The sequence below is a fragment of the Tilletiopsis washingtonensis genome (genome assembly GCF_003144115.1).
Source record: "Tilletiopsis washingtonensis strain MCA 4186 unplaced genomic scaffold FA09scaffold_6, whole genome shotgun sequence".
Classification (NCBI taxonomy): domain Eukaryota; kingdom Fungi; phylum Basidiomycota; class Exobasidiomycetes; order Entylomatales; genus Tilletiopsis; species Tilletiopsis washingtonensis.
The window spans coordinates 670814-684409 of record NW_020312003.1 but is presented as its reverse complement, the minus strand read 5'-3'; the positions used below and the strand labels follow the sequence as shown (position 1 = coordinate 684409).

The 13596-nt window shown below is 64.0% G+C and overlaps 4 protein-coding genes across 4 annotated transcripts; 3 read left to right on the top strand and 1 right to left on the bottom strand.

The window, feature by feature from the left end:
- The first annotated feature begins 113 nt into the window (after window positions 1-113).
- On the top strand, window positions 114-1395 carry FA09DRAFT_328878 (hypothetical protein). Its single transcript, XM_025741952.1, has 3 exons — window positions 114-563; window positions 764-997; window positions 1229-1395. The coding sequence occupies exons 1-3, from the start codon at window positions 141-143 to the stop codon at window positions 1283-1285; spliced, it is 714 nt and encodes a 237-aa protein (XP_025599779.1). The 5' UTR covers window positions 114-140; the 3' UTR covers window positions 1286-1395.
- A 722-nt stretch (window positions 1396-2117) lies between these two features.
- FA09DRAFT_233202 (hypothetical protein) lies at window positions 2118-4889 on the top strand. Its single transcript, XM_025739610.1, has 4 exons — window positions 2118-2196; window positions 2253-3252; window positions 3311-4507; window positions 4574-4889. The coding sequence occupies exons 2-4, from the start codon at window positions 2263-2265 to the stop codon at window positions 4796-4798; spliced, it is 2412 nt and encodes an 803-aa protein (XP_025599778.1). The 5' UTR covers window positions 2118-2196; window positions 2253-2262; the 3' UTR covers window positions 4799-4889.
- FA09DRAFT_328877 (NAD(P)-binding protein) lies at window positions 4780-6626 on the bottom strand. The gene is made up of 8 exons (XM_025741951.1): window positions 5987-6626; window positions 5809-5931; window positions 5729-5758; window positions 5602-5673; window positions 5402-5546; window positions 5322-5348; window positions 5144-5271; window positions 4780-5093 (listed from the first exon to the last, which is right to left on the bottom strand). The coding sequence occupies exons 1-8, from the start codon at window positions 6258-6260 to the stop codon at window positions 5065-5067; spliced, it is 828 nt and encodes a 275-aa protein (XP_025599777.1). The 5' UTR covers window positions 6261-6626; the 3' UTR covers window positions 4780-5064.
- A 3833-nt stretch (window positions 6627-10459) lies between these two features.
- FA09DRAFT_337616 (hypothetical protein) lies at window positions 10460-12967 on the top strand (the record flags this gene model as incomplete). The annotated part of the gene is made up of 9 exons (XM_025744020.1): window positions 10460-10611; window positions 10672-10865; window positions 10919-11077; window positions 11139-11226; window positions 11303-11399; window positions 11458-11542; window positions 11595-12130; window positions 12191-12657; window positions 12760-12967. The coding sequence occupies 9 exons, from the start codon at window positions 10460-10462 to the stop codon at window positions 12965-12967; spliced, it is 1986 nt and encodes a 661-aa protein (XP_025599776.1).
- Between the last annotated feature and the right edge of the window lie 629 nt (window positions 12968-13596).

Sequence of the window (13596 nt, the reverse complement as noted above, 5' to 3'; positions counted from 1 at the left end):
ACGCGAGGCGGCACAACGCACGGACCTCGCGTGCATTCGGCCGCTCGGCCGCGAGCGGGCTCTGAAAGCGGCCCAGAGGCAATCGCGATTGCCAGCGTTAGTGCGCTGCTTCTCACCACCACCGTCGTCTGCCGCGCATCATGGATCTCTCAGGCCTGCTGGCTCTGCTCAACCTCTCGCTGGACCTGGCGTGTCTTGGCGGCGCCACGTACGCCGCCATCGCCGGCACCACCAAGCCGCACCTGCCCGCCAAGGAGAAGGTGGAGGATGCACCCTCCTCCTCCGGCAAGAGCAGCGCCAAGCCCAACGACTTCATCTCCTCGCTCGGCCTCACAAAGATCGAGCGCCTCGTGCACGTCTTTCTCGCCCTTGCAGCGCTCTGGCACGTCCGCGCCCTCACCTTCCATGCCGTGCCGCTGCACGCATGGATCGCATCGGGCGACAGAGGCCGCTTCCGCCTCGCCTGCATGCTGGCGATGATTGGCGGCGCGGGGAGGATCTGGACGTACAAGGAGCTGGGACACTACTTTACCTTTGATCTGCAGGTGCAGAAGGGACAGAAGGTGAGTCGTGCGCCAAGCTTGGAGAGTGGAGGGGTTGAGCTGCTGCAGGACGAGTGCTAGAGGACATCCGCGTAGTGAAAGGACGATCGCATCAGGTGTGGGTCGCGCTGTGCTCGTCCGTTTCGAGTGTCTTCACGTGCACACCAGCCTGCGCTGCGCATGGCTGTCTCGCTGCGCTGGCGCGCTAACTCCCTCTGCAGATCATCGACACCGGTCCGTACGCCTACGTCCGGCACCCGTCCTACACCGCCATTCTCGTCTGCATGAGCGGCATCTCTCTCGCAATTGGTCCTTACGGGCCTGGCGTTCCTCAATTCTTCCGCCTGCCGCTCATGGGCGTCGTGGGCGCCGCGGTGGTCGGCACTGTCCTGCTCATTCGCAAGCGATGCGATGATGAGGAGAGGATGTTCTTGCTGGACGAGGCGACGGGCAAGGTGAGTACAGCCCGAGTCGAGAGATGTGAGGCGCACGATGTCGGGTCTGGCGGCGCGCACAGCACCGAGTCTCGAGCGGGGCACAGCGCCGAGTCCTCAGAGGCACAGAGCTCTGAGTCTCGGCGCAAAGTGCCGGATCTCGAGAGATTCGGTGCCGAGCCTAGCGGAGCTGCTGGGACTAGAGAGGCACAGCACAGAGCACGAGCTGATTCACCTATTCTCGCGCCGCAGCCGTATTTCGAGTACATGAAGAAAGTGGGACAGCGGCTTTGGCCCAACGTCTACTGAGCAAAAGCGAGATGTGGCAATCGATGTGTCGCGAGCCACTTTGCTTGGAGCTTGACTGGTCTTGAGTTGGTTCGCGAAAGAAGCCTGCTCATCGCTTCGTGCGAGAGACGCTCGTGCCAACATGAGCGTTTGTGAGGCGACGCTGCAGGCATGCAATCGATGGGCAGAAGAGACTTTCGCAAGATGCGGCCGCAGTGAAGGGCAGCGCAAGGAAAGGAAGTGCGAGTGCTGCTTGTGAGGCGTGAGCCGTCGTCGCCCCTTGAGTATGCGCGATTGCCAGTTGCAGTCGCAGAGCATGAGACTGCGATACTCGAGGCTTTCGCTTCGAGTGCTGATTGAGGGGTCAAGCGCCATGCTTGGGAGCCGGTCTGCGCAAAGCACACGAAGCCGCTTTGAGCGAAGCTCTCTTCAGGGGACTTGCCGATCGACACGCCGTGCTCAGACATCAGCTGGCTGCTCTCCTAGACTACGCTCGTAGCGAGCTAGCTTGTGCACTTCCCTTGGCTCGCAAGGCATTGAGTGCAGCGCAGAGGTGCGGGCCACTCGCTCGGCGAGGTCGCTGCGCTCGGCGGGAGGCGGGAGACGCGACCCGCGCACGGTTCCTGATATAGCCATGAGGCGTGGTGTCACGAGCTCTTCCTTCCTCACCTCCACCATCGCCGCTCGCGCACATCATCACTTCATCCTGCGCTTTAGTGCTCTTCTTCCTCTGTTCCTTCCTACTTCTGTCGTCCGCCTGCATCTGCAGCGCGGGCGCTGCGCGGCAAGGTGCGCAGCAAAGTCACTCGCTCCGGCGAGGTACTCTGGCGCCGCGCCAAGCCAGGCGGCGTGCAGCGCGGGCCAGCAGACGCACAGGGCAGCTCGAGCGCTGCGGCAGACTCATCTCGGATCCGCTCGCCAAGCGGCAGTCTGTGAGTCGCTCTTGTCGCACAATGCTCGTGATGAGCAGGCCTGACTCTGATTCCAGCGCGGACGCGATGGACAACATGTGCGATGAAGACGCGCCGCAGTGGCCGCTCGATTCGTCCGTCGACGGCACACCCGTGGACGGCAACGAAGCCGGGCTCAAGCCGCCTGAGTCCTTCGATGAGCACGCGCTGGCTGTGCGCTCGACTCAGCCGGGACGTCAGCACGCGATGCCTCAAGCCGAAGCGTCCGCATCTGGCTCGCAGCTTGATCAGCATCACTCGTCGGTCCAGCCCGTCGCACGAGCAGCTCCCACGACGTCTCTGCCTGCTCCTTCGCTATCAAAGCTGAGCGATGATGCGACTCGCGCTGCTGTCCTCGCCGCGACCTCCTTCCTTCCTAACGGCGCGTTCGGCAGCGATGCAGCCACGGATTCATCGAGCGTGATAGCGCCGCCCTTGCATTCCACTCCTCTACGCCCTGTGGCCGTCCCGTCTGACGACGCAAACACACGCCGGAGCGCAGCAGGCTCGCCCAAAGTGCAATCCGAGACATCGACTGCTGCGCTGGGGCCGGCGACGGTGTCGTCTGCGAAGAAGCGTAAGGGCGCGGACGACATCGACTGGCCGCCCGCCGCCGACCTGCTGGTGCTCAAGGCGTTCTACAACGAGCCGTCGCTGTGCTTTCAGTTCATGCCGCGTAGCAAAGACGCCGCACAGGCTGTAGATGCCACTGGCGGTAGCACCGGCTCGCACGAATCGCATCGCGACGCGGCACGGCGTCTTATTCCTCAGATCTTACCGGAGTATCAAGACTACAAAGAGCTCGTGATGCCTGAGAAGAGCCTGCACGCACGAGTCGGCAAGTACTGGCTTTCGGGCAACGCGCTGAGCCGCTGCCTCTTTGCACGCTACCTCAAGCTGGCGGAAAAGATGAGCAGTCGCGAGCTGACGATCGAAGAGATTGAGCTTCTGAGCGTGACCGACGCACGACGCATGACTTTTCTGGAGGAGCGTCGAGCGGCCACGCGAGCGGAGTCTTGGTTCGAGCTCTTCCATGAGGTCTGTCACCAGCCTAGAATCACACGCTTCGTCGCTAGGCTGACACAAATGCCAACAGATGTACATAAATCGCTACTCAAGTGACGCCGTGCAGCGCTACGGCGTGAAGGCTGCACGCACGTCTACCCCTGCTGTCGCTTCGAGGCAGGCCACGCCGCTTGCTGGTCCGTCCGGCTCGTCTGCGACGACTCAGACTCCAGCTTTTCCGGCGCAAAGGAAGAGACAGAGGAAGGCGACTCCAGCACCATCAGCTCCGATCGCGAACACCAGCGCCGCTACTCCCGCCGTCCCGGCGAGCGCCACCGCCACGGCTTCTGCTCATGCACTCCCTGCCTCGGCACGCTCAACTGCCTCGGCTGGGTCCTCCGCAGGCCCCTTCTCCGGCCTGCAATTTCCAAGCATGGCACCGCCTCCACTGCGCGTGACGACAAGCGAACGGCCGCTAGCACAAGCCGCCGCGCTTCTCTCACAGCGAGCCGCGCTCGACACGCAAGTTGCCGCTCTTCTGCTGCAAGCCGACCGAGAGCACGCGCAGACGGAGCGTCAGCATGCTCAGCAGCTCCGGTCGCTGCAGCAGCAGCTCACCGAGGCCCGACTGCAGCAGCCGTACGACCTGCAAGGACGTTTACAGCGTCTCGAAGCACAGCAGTCCTCACAAGTGTCTCCTTCCTTCTCAACCCTACCGAGCTTCGCATCTTTCTCTCGTCGCGACTCGGACGGCGCCGAGGATCAAACATCGCCAGAGTCGATTCGCTGGCACGGTGTTGGTGCGACGCTGCAGGGCGGGTCGCTGAATGGCCATGAGGGCCTGCAGCGGCGCAGCGCGACTTTCGACGAGGATGCCGGCGTCTCCTTGGACGGCTCGCCCTCCGTCAGCGAGCAGGCAGCACCCGAACCTGCGACTGCTGCCGCAGCGTCTGCAGATCAGAGAATTGAGCAGTCTACAGCATCTTCGTCGGCCGCTGTGGCTTCGAGCAATGCGGACGCTGCCGCTGTCATGTCGCGCGAAGCATCCGCTGCCATCTCCGAGCTGTCGTCAGTCGGCGACGCGTCCGACGTTCACACCGAACAGCCTGTGCTCTCGAACGCGCAGAGCAAAGAAGCAGGCGATACCGCCCTTGCCGCTGCTTTGCCCGCCGTCATCACTGGCTCGCCTGCGCCTCTGTCGCAGACCACTCAGAACACTATCGCGAACGCTGCGCGCACGTCTGTCGGAAAGGCGTCAGCAAAGCGGTCCCGTGTGTCGAATCAACGTGTGAGTTTGAGCGCTGCTTACCTGGTGCCGGTTCTTTGATTTGTTGGAGCTCACCCACCACTCTAGAACCTCATCATATCCTCCGACGAAGACTCAGACACGCCCTTACGGAAGACCAGTGTCGGCGTGTCGGGCAGCAGCGGTGCCGCGCCTGCCGCTTCGAGTCACGCACCAAGCGGTGCCGGCGTGTCGTCGAGCCGCGCAGCAAGCCTCAAGAGTCAGAGCAAGGACTCCGCACAGTCTGCGAGCGAGCAGCGCCGTCGCAAGAAGCGTCCTCGCGACCTCGACTGAAGTGCTCGAGCCCGTCCTCGCTCCTGAAGCATCTCAAGTCCACGCCGCCTCCTTCCACGATCGACTCTTCATCGCGTCACCTGTCCTCGCCACCGCGCATTCTCACCTCATGTAGCCTCTCTTCCGTCCTCATTCCGTGCTCTTCACGTCGTCACCTCACACCACGCTGCTCGCCCTCATCATGTCCGCACCATCGCCATTTCCTCCCGCTGCGCTGCGCATCAGAATCTCACGTCGTTCCACCTTTCCTCATCTGCCATCGCTCCTCACGGCAGCGTGTAGCCGCCATCGACGACTGCGGCTCGTTGTCAGTAGTGGCACGCCGCACCATCCCGAGGGACTTACGCAGATCAGTGCCAGTGCAGAACGAGCTTGCGTCGGAAGCGAGGTAGAGATAGGCGCCCTTGAGCTCGCGCACGTCTCCCTGACGGCCAAGCGGGGTCATGCGCAGCGCTTCCTGCACGACACCGGGGCTGCGTGGCCGTCAACACCGCATAAGCTGCGCAGAGGACGGAGAGCTTACCTTGCGCCCATGTCCGTGTGGTGGAAGCTGTTGCAAGGGCTGAGAAGGGATAGAGGAGAGAGTGCGAGGCTGAGACTCACCCCGGCGACACGATGTTGACGCGTGCAAAGTCGCGCCATTCGACGGCGAGTGACTTACAGAGGTGCGTGACCGCCGCCTTGCTTGCATTGTACCCACTCTGCAGCACAGGCACGTTCACGATCGATGCGCTCATTGAGCTCGTCGCTGGGGACTCCCAAGATCAGTCCACGCGCGTGATGGCGGCGACTCCGGCGCTCACCGATGAAGTTGCCGAAGCCCTGCTTCTTGAAGACTGCACCCGCTGCCATTGCGCTGTATGCCACACCATGGTCTGTCGCTGCAGCGTCAGCAGAGGCTCCGGCTCCCAGCAGCCCGCCGACACTTGCAGTTGACGTCCGACATCTTGCGCCAGTCCTCTAGAGACTGCGTCAGCGTGCTCTCAGCTGTGGGCGTGCTGAACACTTACCGAGGCTGATCTCGAGGATCGGCTTCGACACGGCCATGCCAGCATTGGCCACGAAGCAGTCCAGCTTTCCGAAATCCGCGACGACCTGATCAACGGCCATCTTGACCGCCTCGGCATCCGTGACTGTCAATCACGGCTCATCAGCCCTGCTTCACCGCAAGTTGCCACGCCAACCTACCCTGCACCTGATACGCCTTCACCTTCACGCCACACTGCTTTGCCAGCGCCTCTGCCTTCTGCACACACGCCGCGTTGCTGTTGTAGAACATCGCGACGTGCGCTCCAGCCTCTGCCATAGCTTCGCACGCGGCATAGCCGATGCCGGAGGCGGCGCCAGTGACGCAGACGACGCGATCGGTCATCTTGAATAGATCCAACACGTGCGCAGATGCCACTTGGGGCGTGGGCCGAGGCGTCCGCTCGGGGCCGTTGCCTTCGAGTGTCATCGACATACTGGGCTAGATTGCCGAGAGGTCCTGGAAGTGTGGGGCGGTGCAAGGTAGCTGCGTGGATACTGCGAGCTTGACGTTGAAGTGGAGCCTTTCGAGAAGCTGGCTGGTCCTCGGTCAGAGTCTAGTGTTGATGTAGTGAGGAGAAGAGGCAAGCGAAAGTCGACGAGGTCGAGAACACCTGCGCTCGGACCAGCTCACGCTAGTGGAGGGCCAAGATTCCCGCTTACATAAGCCTCGCGGCACAGCCTTGTGAGCGTGCCGCTGACGATGCGGGGTGGGCTCAAGGCCGAGGGTCCGCGAGGCGCAGCATCACCTCCGGCCTCCTTCTCGGCCGTCGCAGTCTGCACCGCTGGAGCTGCAGTAGTCATGCAGCTTGCGCCTTGCCTCGTCGCGGAGCAGATTGTGCGTCATTCCCCGTCTGTGGTCTAGAAGCACAGGCACGTAAAGGAGCTGCCGCGGATGGAAGCGCTGCGCGCTGAGTTGGCGAGTGTGCCGAGCGGCAGCCCATGCGCCAGGCACCGCTGCCGGCCGTGCCGGCGGCCCGCGCTGCGCCTATTTTGGCGCGCGATCGCAAGCGCAGATGCAGCGAGGCGGAGCCGCGGCAGGGCGTGTGAGCACGGCAGCAGCGGCAGGCAGCGGGTAAAGTCGCGTGTCGGAGAGCGGTGGCTGCCGCTGCGCGTCATGCCGTCGTGGAGAGCGCATGAGGGGACGGCGAGGGCCTCGCCGACGCCGGGCTGCCGCTGCTCCATCACCACCGCGTTGCCATCCGCTCTGCCTCTCTGCTCCCTCTGCTCTGCTCCGTCTGCTGCTCTGCTCTGCACCACCACCACCTCACGACTCGCACCTCACCGTTCGCTTCTCTTCACGACTCTTCCACGACTCGCCTCTCCACTCTCCTCTCGCCATGGCCGATAAGGACCAGGCGGCCGCCTCGCACAGCCACGCAGCGCCCGGCATCGCCTGCAGCGACGCTCACGACACCAAGGGCGAGCGCGATGCGGCATTGCTGATCCAGCGCAACTACCGCGGGTGAGCATGTGCTGCAGCAGCCAGCCCCTGCCGCTGCTCACGCCCCTTCCCAGCTACCGCACGCGCCGCTCGCTGCAGGGCATGAGCCTCTCAGCCGACGACCGCTGGGACGACGCCTTCACGCGTCTGCGCCTCAACGGCGCCGCAAAGGCAGCTCAGGGAGGCAGCAAGAACGACGCGGGCTCTCGCTGGCGTCGTGGCGGCCTCCTCGTGGGCCAGATCGCCGGCTCGCCCGACACTGGCGCTGGCGGAAAGGGCGGCGCGGCGGATGATGGACCGGTGGAGGGTGGGCCGTCAGTGGGCGATGGCAAGGAAGACTCGCCGATGATCGGCGATGTGCCGGGTGCCAATGAGGATGGCAAGCTGGACAACGTGCCGAGCATCGCTGGGCGGAGAGAATTCGGCCTCAAGCTGATTGAGAGATGGACGAGCGGCGCAAAGAGCCAAGGGCTTTCGAAGCAGCTCGAGGAGCAGCACTGGATGGAGGTGAGTGATGCGGCAGATGCAGTCTGGGCTGCTCTGACGATGCGCCGCAGATGGTCGACACCAAGCACCGCTATGGCTCGAACCTCAAGCCGTACCACGCGGCCTGGTGTGCGAGCGACACGAAGCAGAACTTCTTCCAGTGGCTCGACCACGGCGACGGCAAGGACTTGGACCTCGATGACTGCCCGCGCGAGCGTCTCGAGAGCGAGCAGGTCACATACCTGAGCGTCGAGCAGCGCGCAAACTACGTCGTCGACGTCACGGACGGCAAGCTCATCTGGCGCCGCAACGGCAAGCCCGTCGACACGACGCGAGGCAAGCACAAGGATCTCGGACATGGGCGGGGCATCGTCGAGCTCGGCCCAGAGGAGCAAGAGGAGGAAGCTCGACTGCGTGAGGAGCGCCGTCAGGCGCGTGCGCACGAGAGAGGCCACGATGCAGCTCGTAGTCTAAGCTCGCCCAGCAGCTCGAGCAGCTCGAGTCTCTCGAGCTCGGAGATGGACTCGGAAGAGGAGGAGGAGCAGAAGAGAGAGGCGGCGCACTATGGCGGCGACAAGTCGAAGAAGCAGAAGCGGCTGGGCATGCTGAGCAGCAAGAACTGGGGCGATGCGCTGCTGCGCAAGACGATTGGAGGTGAGTCGCCTGCGCCGCTGCTGCTGGTGAAGGGCATGCGCTGACCCTCTGTAGACAACACGTGGATCTACGTGCTCAACAGCCGCCACGAGCTCTTCGTCGGCATCAAGAAGAGCGGGCATTTCCAGCATTCCTCCTTCCTTCGCGGCGGGCGCGTCCTCTCCGCAGGCCTTCTCAAGGCCAAGGACGGCGTCCTCACGAGCCTGAGCCCACTCTCGGGGCACTACCGAGCCGGCACTGCGCATTTCCGCTACTTCGTCAGCGATCTGCAGACGAGCGGCGTCAACCTCGACCGCGTCACGCTGTCCAAGTCCATCCTGATGCTTGCGGCGCTCGAGCAGTACGGCAAGCTGACGTCCAAGGCGAAGCCCAAGAAGAAGTCGAAGGAGCATCAGCTGCAGAAGGAGAACGCCAAGGTCAAGGGCACCGAGGACAGCAAGGACTCTGAGTCCCGAGCGTCTGCTCCGGTGAACGACGATGCGCAAAGCGCCAAGACGGCAGCGACGGCCAGCACCGTCTCTCTCGCCAAGTCGGAGCGCGACAGGCCCAAGAGCTTGCTCGCTCGCGTGGCGGCGGATCACGAGGCCAAGGCGCAGGAGAAGGGCCGCGAGAGCGGCCTCGCCAAGTTTGTTCATCACCTCGGCATCCACTAGGAGGTCCCAAGAGAAGGAGGAGAGAGAGAGGAGAGGAATACCCGCTTCGTTTCGCTCGTAATCGTATGGCGTGCCGGAGATCTAGATCTCTTGCCCCTATTGTTGTGCGCCGGAGGAGAAGGAGAGCGGAGAAGGCGGATCTTGATCTCTCGGCCACAGCCGCCGCAGGGCGCCGTCCGTGAGCCTGATGTCGCCAGCGAGGTCGTCTTGGGCGAGAGCTCGTGGCTCCGCCGGCCTCTCTCCTGCTCTGCTGCGAGCGTTCCAGCGCTGCCAGCACAGGCAGCAGATGAAGCAGCGGCAGAGAAAGGGGCAGCCGCTGCTCTCCCGCCGCGACTTCTTGAGAGGGAGCACGAGCGCAGCGGAGAGGAGGCTCGGGGTGCGGCGGCACCGGCACTCGGCCAGCGCAGGCGAATGGGGTGACCGCCGTTCGGTGAGACTGATGAAGAGTCAGGGGCGCCTCCGACGCGCGCCTTGTCACGATCGCGAGGTCAGCTCTCTGCTGCCCGCAGAGGAGAGCGAGAGGAGGCACGGATATCACATCCTCACCAAGCACTCGTCTTGCTGGCGTGCCTTGATCTTGCCTGGCGAGCGCACAGCTTCGCAGCCAGGGGCGTGCACAGCCGCGGCCAAGCGCTTAGAGCAGCGCGGATGGGCCAGCCGGAGGCCCCTGAGGCCGTGCGAGAGCGCGCCCCTGGACGGCCAAGGGCATCGAGAGCGCCGCGTCGGCAGGGGCGAGGCCTGCTTTCTCCGCAGCAGCGAAGCGGTTCAGGAGACTCACTTCGCTGTACAGAGACAGGAGGGCATTCAGGTCCCCGCGTGGCCTGCGATGCTGGAGCCGGAGAGTCCGAGATGTGAAGGAAGCGAGCACTGCACGCGGCGGCCCGCCAATCACGGCTCCTTCTCATCCCGGAGGCCCCTGTCTGGCGTCCTGCGCGCTGGCAAAGTGGGCTCCTAGCCTCACTCGACGGAGGCCGGTCCCAGACACTCGGTCCGTCTCGGCACCGAGTTCTCATTCCCGGCAAGGCACCCAGGAACATTCGCAGGCGCCTGGGCGCAGCAGCAGCTTCCGCCGAGGCGCTTCCGTTGCCCCTCGCGCGAGGAGGCATCCGCATCGCCCAAGGCGCCAGCGAGGCGACTGTCTCGGGGTATACTCGCCTCCGGCACGGCCACAGCGTACCTGCAGCGAACTCATCTTGCATCAGGCAGCGCGTTCCGGCGCTTCTCAGGCACGCCTCGACACTCGCCATCGGCTGTCACCTCGCACGCCAGAGCCGCGTCGAGACGCAACGGGAAAGAGCTAAAAGCAGGCCCATCCCCGCACCTCTCCACTTGTCTCTCCATCCTCTCCCATCTCCTCCTCCCCCCGTTCCCGCTCGCGTTACGCTCCTTTCCCGCACCATGATCTCGCGTGGTGTTCTCGCACTGGCGCTCGCCTCTGTCGCCTCGGCGGCAGGCGACGTCTACAACCAGACCGTCACCCTCGCCACGCCCGGCGACAACAGCGCCGGCAGCCTCGATGGCTCGTACAACGGCACCGTCGACGGCGTTGGGTGAGCCGCAGCGGGCTCCTCGCTAGGCTGTGCGTAGGGCTGACGAGCCTTGTGTCCTAGCTACGTGTCTTCGGACTACGACATCACCTGGGGCCCCAACCTCGCCACGGGCAGCGTCGAGGTCGGCAACCCGAGCGATGAGGACAACCCGATCGGCTTCAGCACGAACATCAACTACACGGGCTCGCAGCTGTACGGCATCGTCGGCGGCCTGCTCGACGCCACGCACACCAACGCTGCTGAGCTGCTCATCAGTCAGTGATGCTGGGATCGGGAACACGTGCAGGTCACTGATGCCTTGCCTCAGCCGCCGACACCAACCACGTCCTCACGACGCCCAGCCAGGACAACGACTTCTTCGAGCGTGTCACGGCCTTCATCGAGAACAACGTGACTACTGATGGAATCCACGGCATCAACAGCGTGGGCGGCGCGCAGTTCCAGAACAGCGACTTCCAGACAGCAGGTGGGTGTCTCGCCGAGCGCTGTCCTCGCTCATCCGCTCATCCTCATCTCGCGTCGCCTAGTCATGGGCGGCAAGTACGACTTCAACAGCAACGGCACGTACTCGTCCAACTGGGGCTTCGCGCTTGACGACCTGTTTGCCACAAACTGGTCAGTCGCTCAGTGACAGGCCGGCATGCCGTCGCTGCCGCGATCGAATGTCACACTGAGACGTCTGCCTCCGTAGGTACCTGTCGGCTAGCAACGCAGGCGAGCTGAACATCTCGCTCGACGTCTGGTACGGCAAGCTCGACTGCAGCAACTCGACCGAGTCCGACAGCGGCGTGAGTGTCTGAGTCTTGTCGCACAGTGTCGCCCTTCAGCCACTAAGCATTTTCACAGTACGGCGACACCATCACGACGTACACCTGCGTCTACGATGGCAAGGGCCACACGTCCGACCCGGCTTCGTGGGTCACCGCGAAGAGTGAGTCCAGAGAGCATTTTCCACGGTGAGATTTCGGCTGACTCTCTGGCAGACGGAGGCGTCCAGCCCGGAGGCCCTTCTCGTCGCGGCGTGCCCGCCCAGAGCCGCGGCCTTCTCGACAGCGTCAACCTGAACTCCGTCGTCGGCAACCTCTACGGAGACAACAAGCAAGGCGCTCTGTCGGGCGCCAGCCAGCTGGGCAAGGTGCAAGACCTTCTGGCCTTCCGCCGCGACCTGCTCATGGAGCAGCGCAACATCAAGAAGCGCCAGGTCGACCTCCAGTCCACAATCGACAGCGTCACGAGCGAGCTCAGCAACCTCGAGGAGGGCGTCGGCGGCTTCAAGAAGCGTGCTCTTCTCGACTCGCTCAACGGTGTCACCGGCCAGCTCAGCGCGCTCACGGGCCAGGCTCCCAACTTCGGCGGCTTCAAGGCCAAGAAGCTGCAGCAGCAGAAGAAGCGTCAGGACGGCGGCATTGTCCTGGACTCTTATCCCGAGCTCCAGGAGATTGCGGGAGAGCTCATCAGCCTTGACGGAAGCTCGCCCCTGTCCTCGTACTCTGAGTTGAGCGAGCTGCTCAGCGAGCTGGTGCGTCCAGTATGGATCTCGCATTGCCTGCGGCGGTGCTGATGCCCTCCCCATACGCAGGCGTACCTCGACCAGCAGGACCCCATCGGCGAGCAGCGCAAGCGCGACGACTCTACCGACAACAGCCTTCTCGGGCAGCTGCCGACGCTCTATGAGACCGCTGTAGAGCTGCAGGCGTACGACCAGAGCACTGGCTCGACGGACACTCAGCCCTCGCAGCTCAAGAAGCGCCAGGACGATGGTGTGCTGTCGCAATACGGTCTCCTGGACGCCCTGTACAACCAGCTCGAGTCGCTTGACGGGTCCACGCCGCTGTCGGCCTACGCGGACGTCAGCGAGTTCTACAACGAGCTGATCTACCTCGGAAGCCAGGCGCCCATCGGCCTCGACTCCCAGCGCAAGCGCCAGGACGACGGCAGCAGCACGCCGCAGTCGCTGCTCGAGCAGCTGCCGCTCCTCAATGAGGTCTACTATGAGCTTGCTCAGTACGACCAGAGCACCGGTGGCCAGCAGGCCAGCCAGCAGAAGTAGAAGGGCCAGGCCAAGAAGCAGTACAAGGCCGCAAAGCAGGCCCGCGCATTCGGCAAGCGTGACCTTCCCTCGTTCGACGCGCCCACCGACACGAGCAGCCTCAACAGCCTCGGCGCCGTGCCCGGCACCGACAGCCTCTCCTCGCTCGGCGACACGAACAGTCTCTCGGCGCTCACCGACACCGACAGCCTCTCAGCGCTCACCGACTCGGACAGCCTCTCGGCGCTCACCGACAGCCTCGGCGGCTCGCCGCTCAAGAAGCGCCGCCACCCGGGCTCCAAGCGCCGCCCGCTCAACCTCGCCTAAGCGTTCTGACCGTCTCCTACGCGGCGCGCCGGTGAGCCAGCCTCGTCGTCGCTGCGCCGCGCCAACCCTCGCCTTCTTCGTCGTCGGCTCCTGGCCCTCGACACCCGTCAGCACCCTCACTTATCCGTCTCACTTGTCTCCTGCCCCTAATACCTTCCGCGTCACCCGCTCGCCCCAACTCTCCTTCACACCCGCACTTCTTCACCCTGTCCACTTACAAGGCACGCTGGCATTCGCTCAATTCATGCCTCGCCTTCACGCCGCTGCTGCTCTTGTCTCGATGATCGCGCCTCGCCTTGATGACCGTGCCTCTCTCTCAGCGCTGCTTTTGCTCAGCTTCAGGCTCGCTGCTCACGCCTCGCCTCCTCGATGCTCATGCCTCGCATTCACGGCGTATCACGGTACACTGAGCCCATCGATGACAGAGCGATTCTCGCCAGACTGCAGCGCCTCGAGCTGTGCGATGCTCTGTGCCGCCTGCAGAGGATGTGAGCGGCGCACAGGAGGGACGTGGCAGATGCGGCTCACCAGATGCAGGTGCGCCTCGATCTCGCCGACGCGCTCCTCAGCTCGCCGGATCTTCGGCAGCACAAGCGCAGCTCGCCGATCGCAGAAGTCAGAGCCCTCCT

Bases quoted from the DNA above. Each gene is read 5' to 3' on its own strand.
- FA09DRAFT_328878 (XM_025741952.1), top strand. From the start codon at position 141: ATGGATCTCTCAGGCCTGCTGGCTCTGCTCAACCTCTCGCTGGACCTG. The intron at 564-763 runs GTGAGTCGTGCG...CTCCCTCTGCAG, and splicing joins AGGTGCAGAAGGGACAGAAG to ATCATCGACACCGGTCCGTA. The intron at 998-1,228 runs GTGAGTACAGCC...CTCGCGCCGCAG, and splicing joins TGGACGAGGCGACGGGCAAG to CCGTATTTCGAGTACATGAA.
- FA09DRAFT_233202 (XM_025739610.1), top strand. From the start codon at position 2,263: ATGGACAACATGTGCGATGAAGACGCGCCGCAGTGGCCGCTCGATTCG. The intron at 3,253-3,310 runs GTCTGTCACCAG...AAATGCCAACAG, and splicing joins GGTTCGAGCTCTTCCATGAG to ATGTACATAAATCGCTACTC. The intron at 4,508-4,573 runs GTGAGTTTGAGC...CCACCACTCTAG, and splicing joins CCCGTGTGTCGAATCAACGT to AACCTCATCATATCCTCCGA.
- FA09DRAFT_328877 (XM_025741951.1), bottom strand. From the start codon at position 6,260: ATGTCGATGACACTCGAAGGCAACGGCCCCGAGCGGACGCCTCGGCCC. The intron at 5,349-5,401 runs GTGAGTCTCAGC...CCCTTGCAACAG, and splicing joins GTCAACATCGTGTCGCCGGG to CTTCCACCACACGGACATGG. The intron at 5,094-5,143 runs GTAAGTCCCTCG...AACGAGCCGCAG, and splicing joins CTGCACTGGCACTGATCTGC to TCGTCGATGGCGGCTACACG.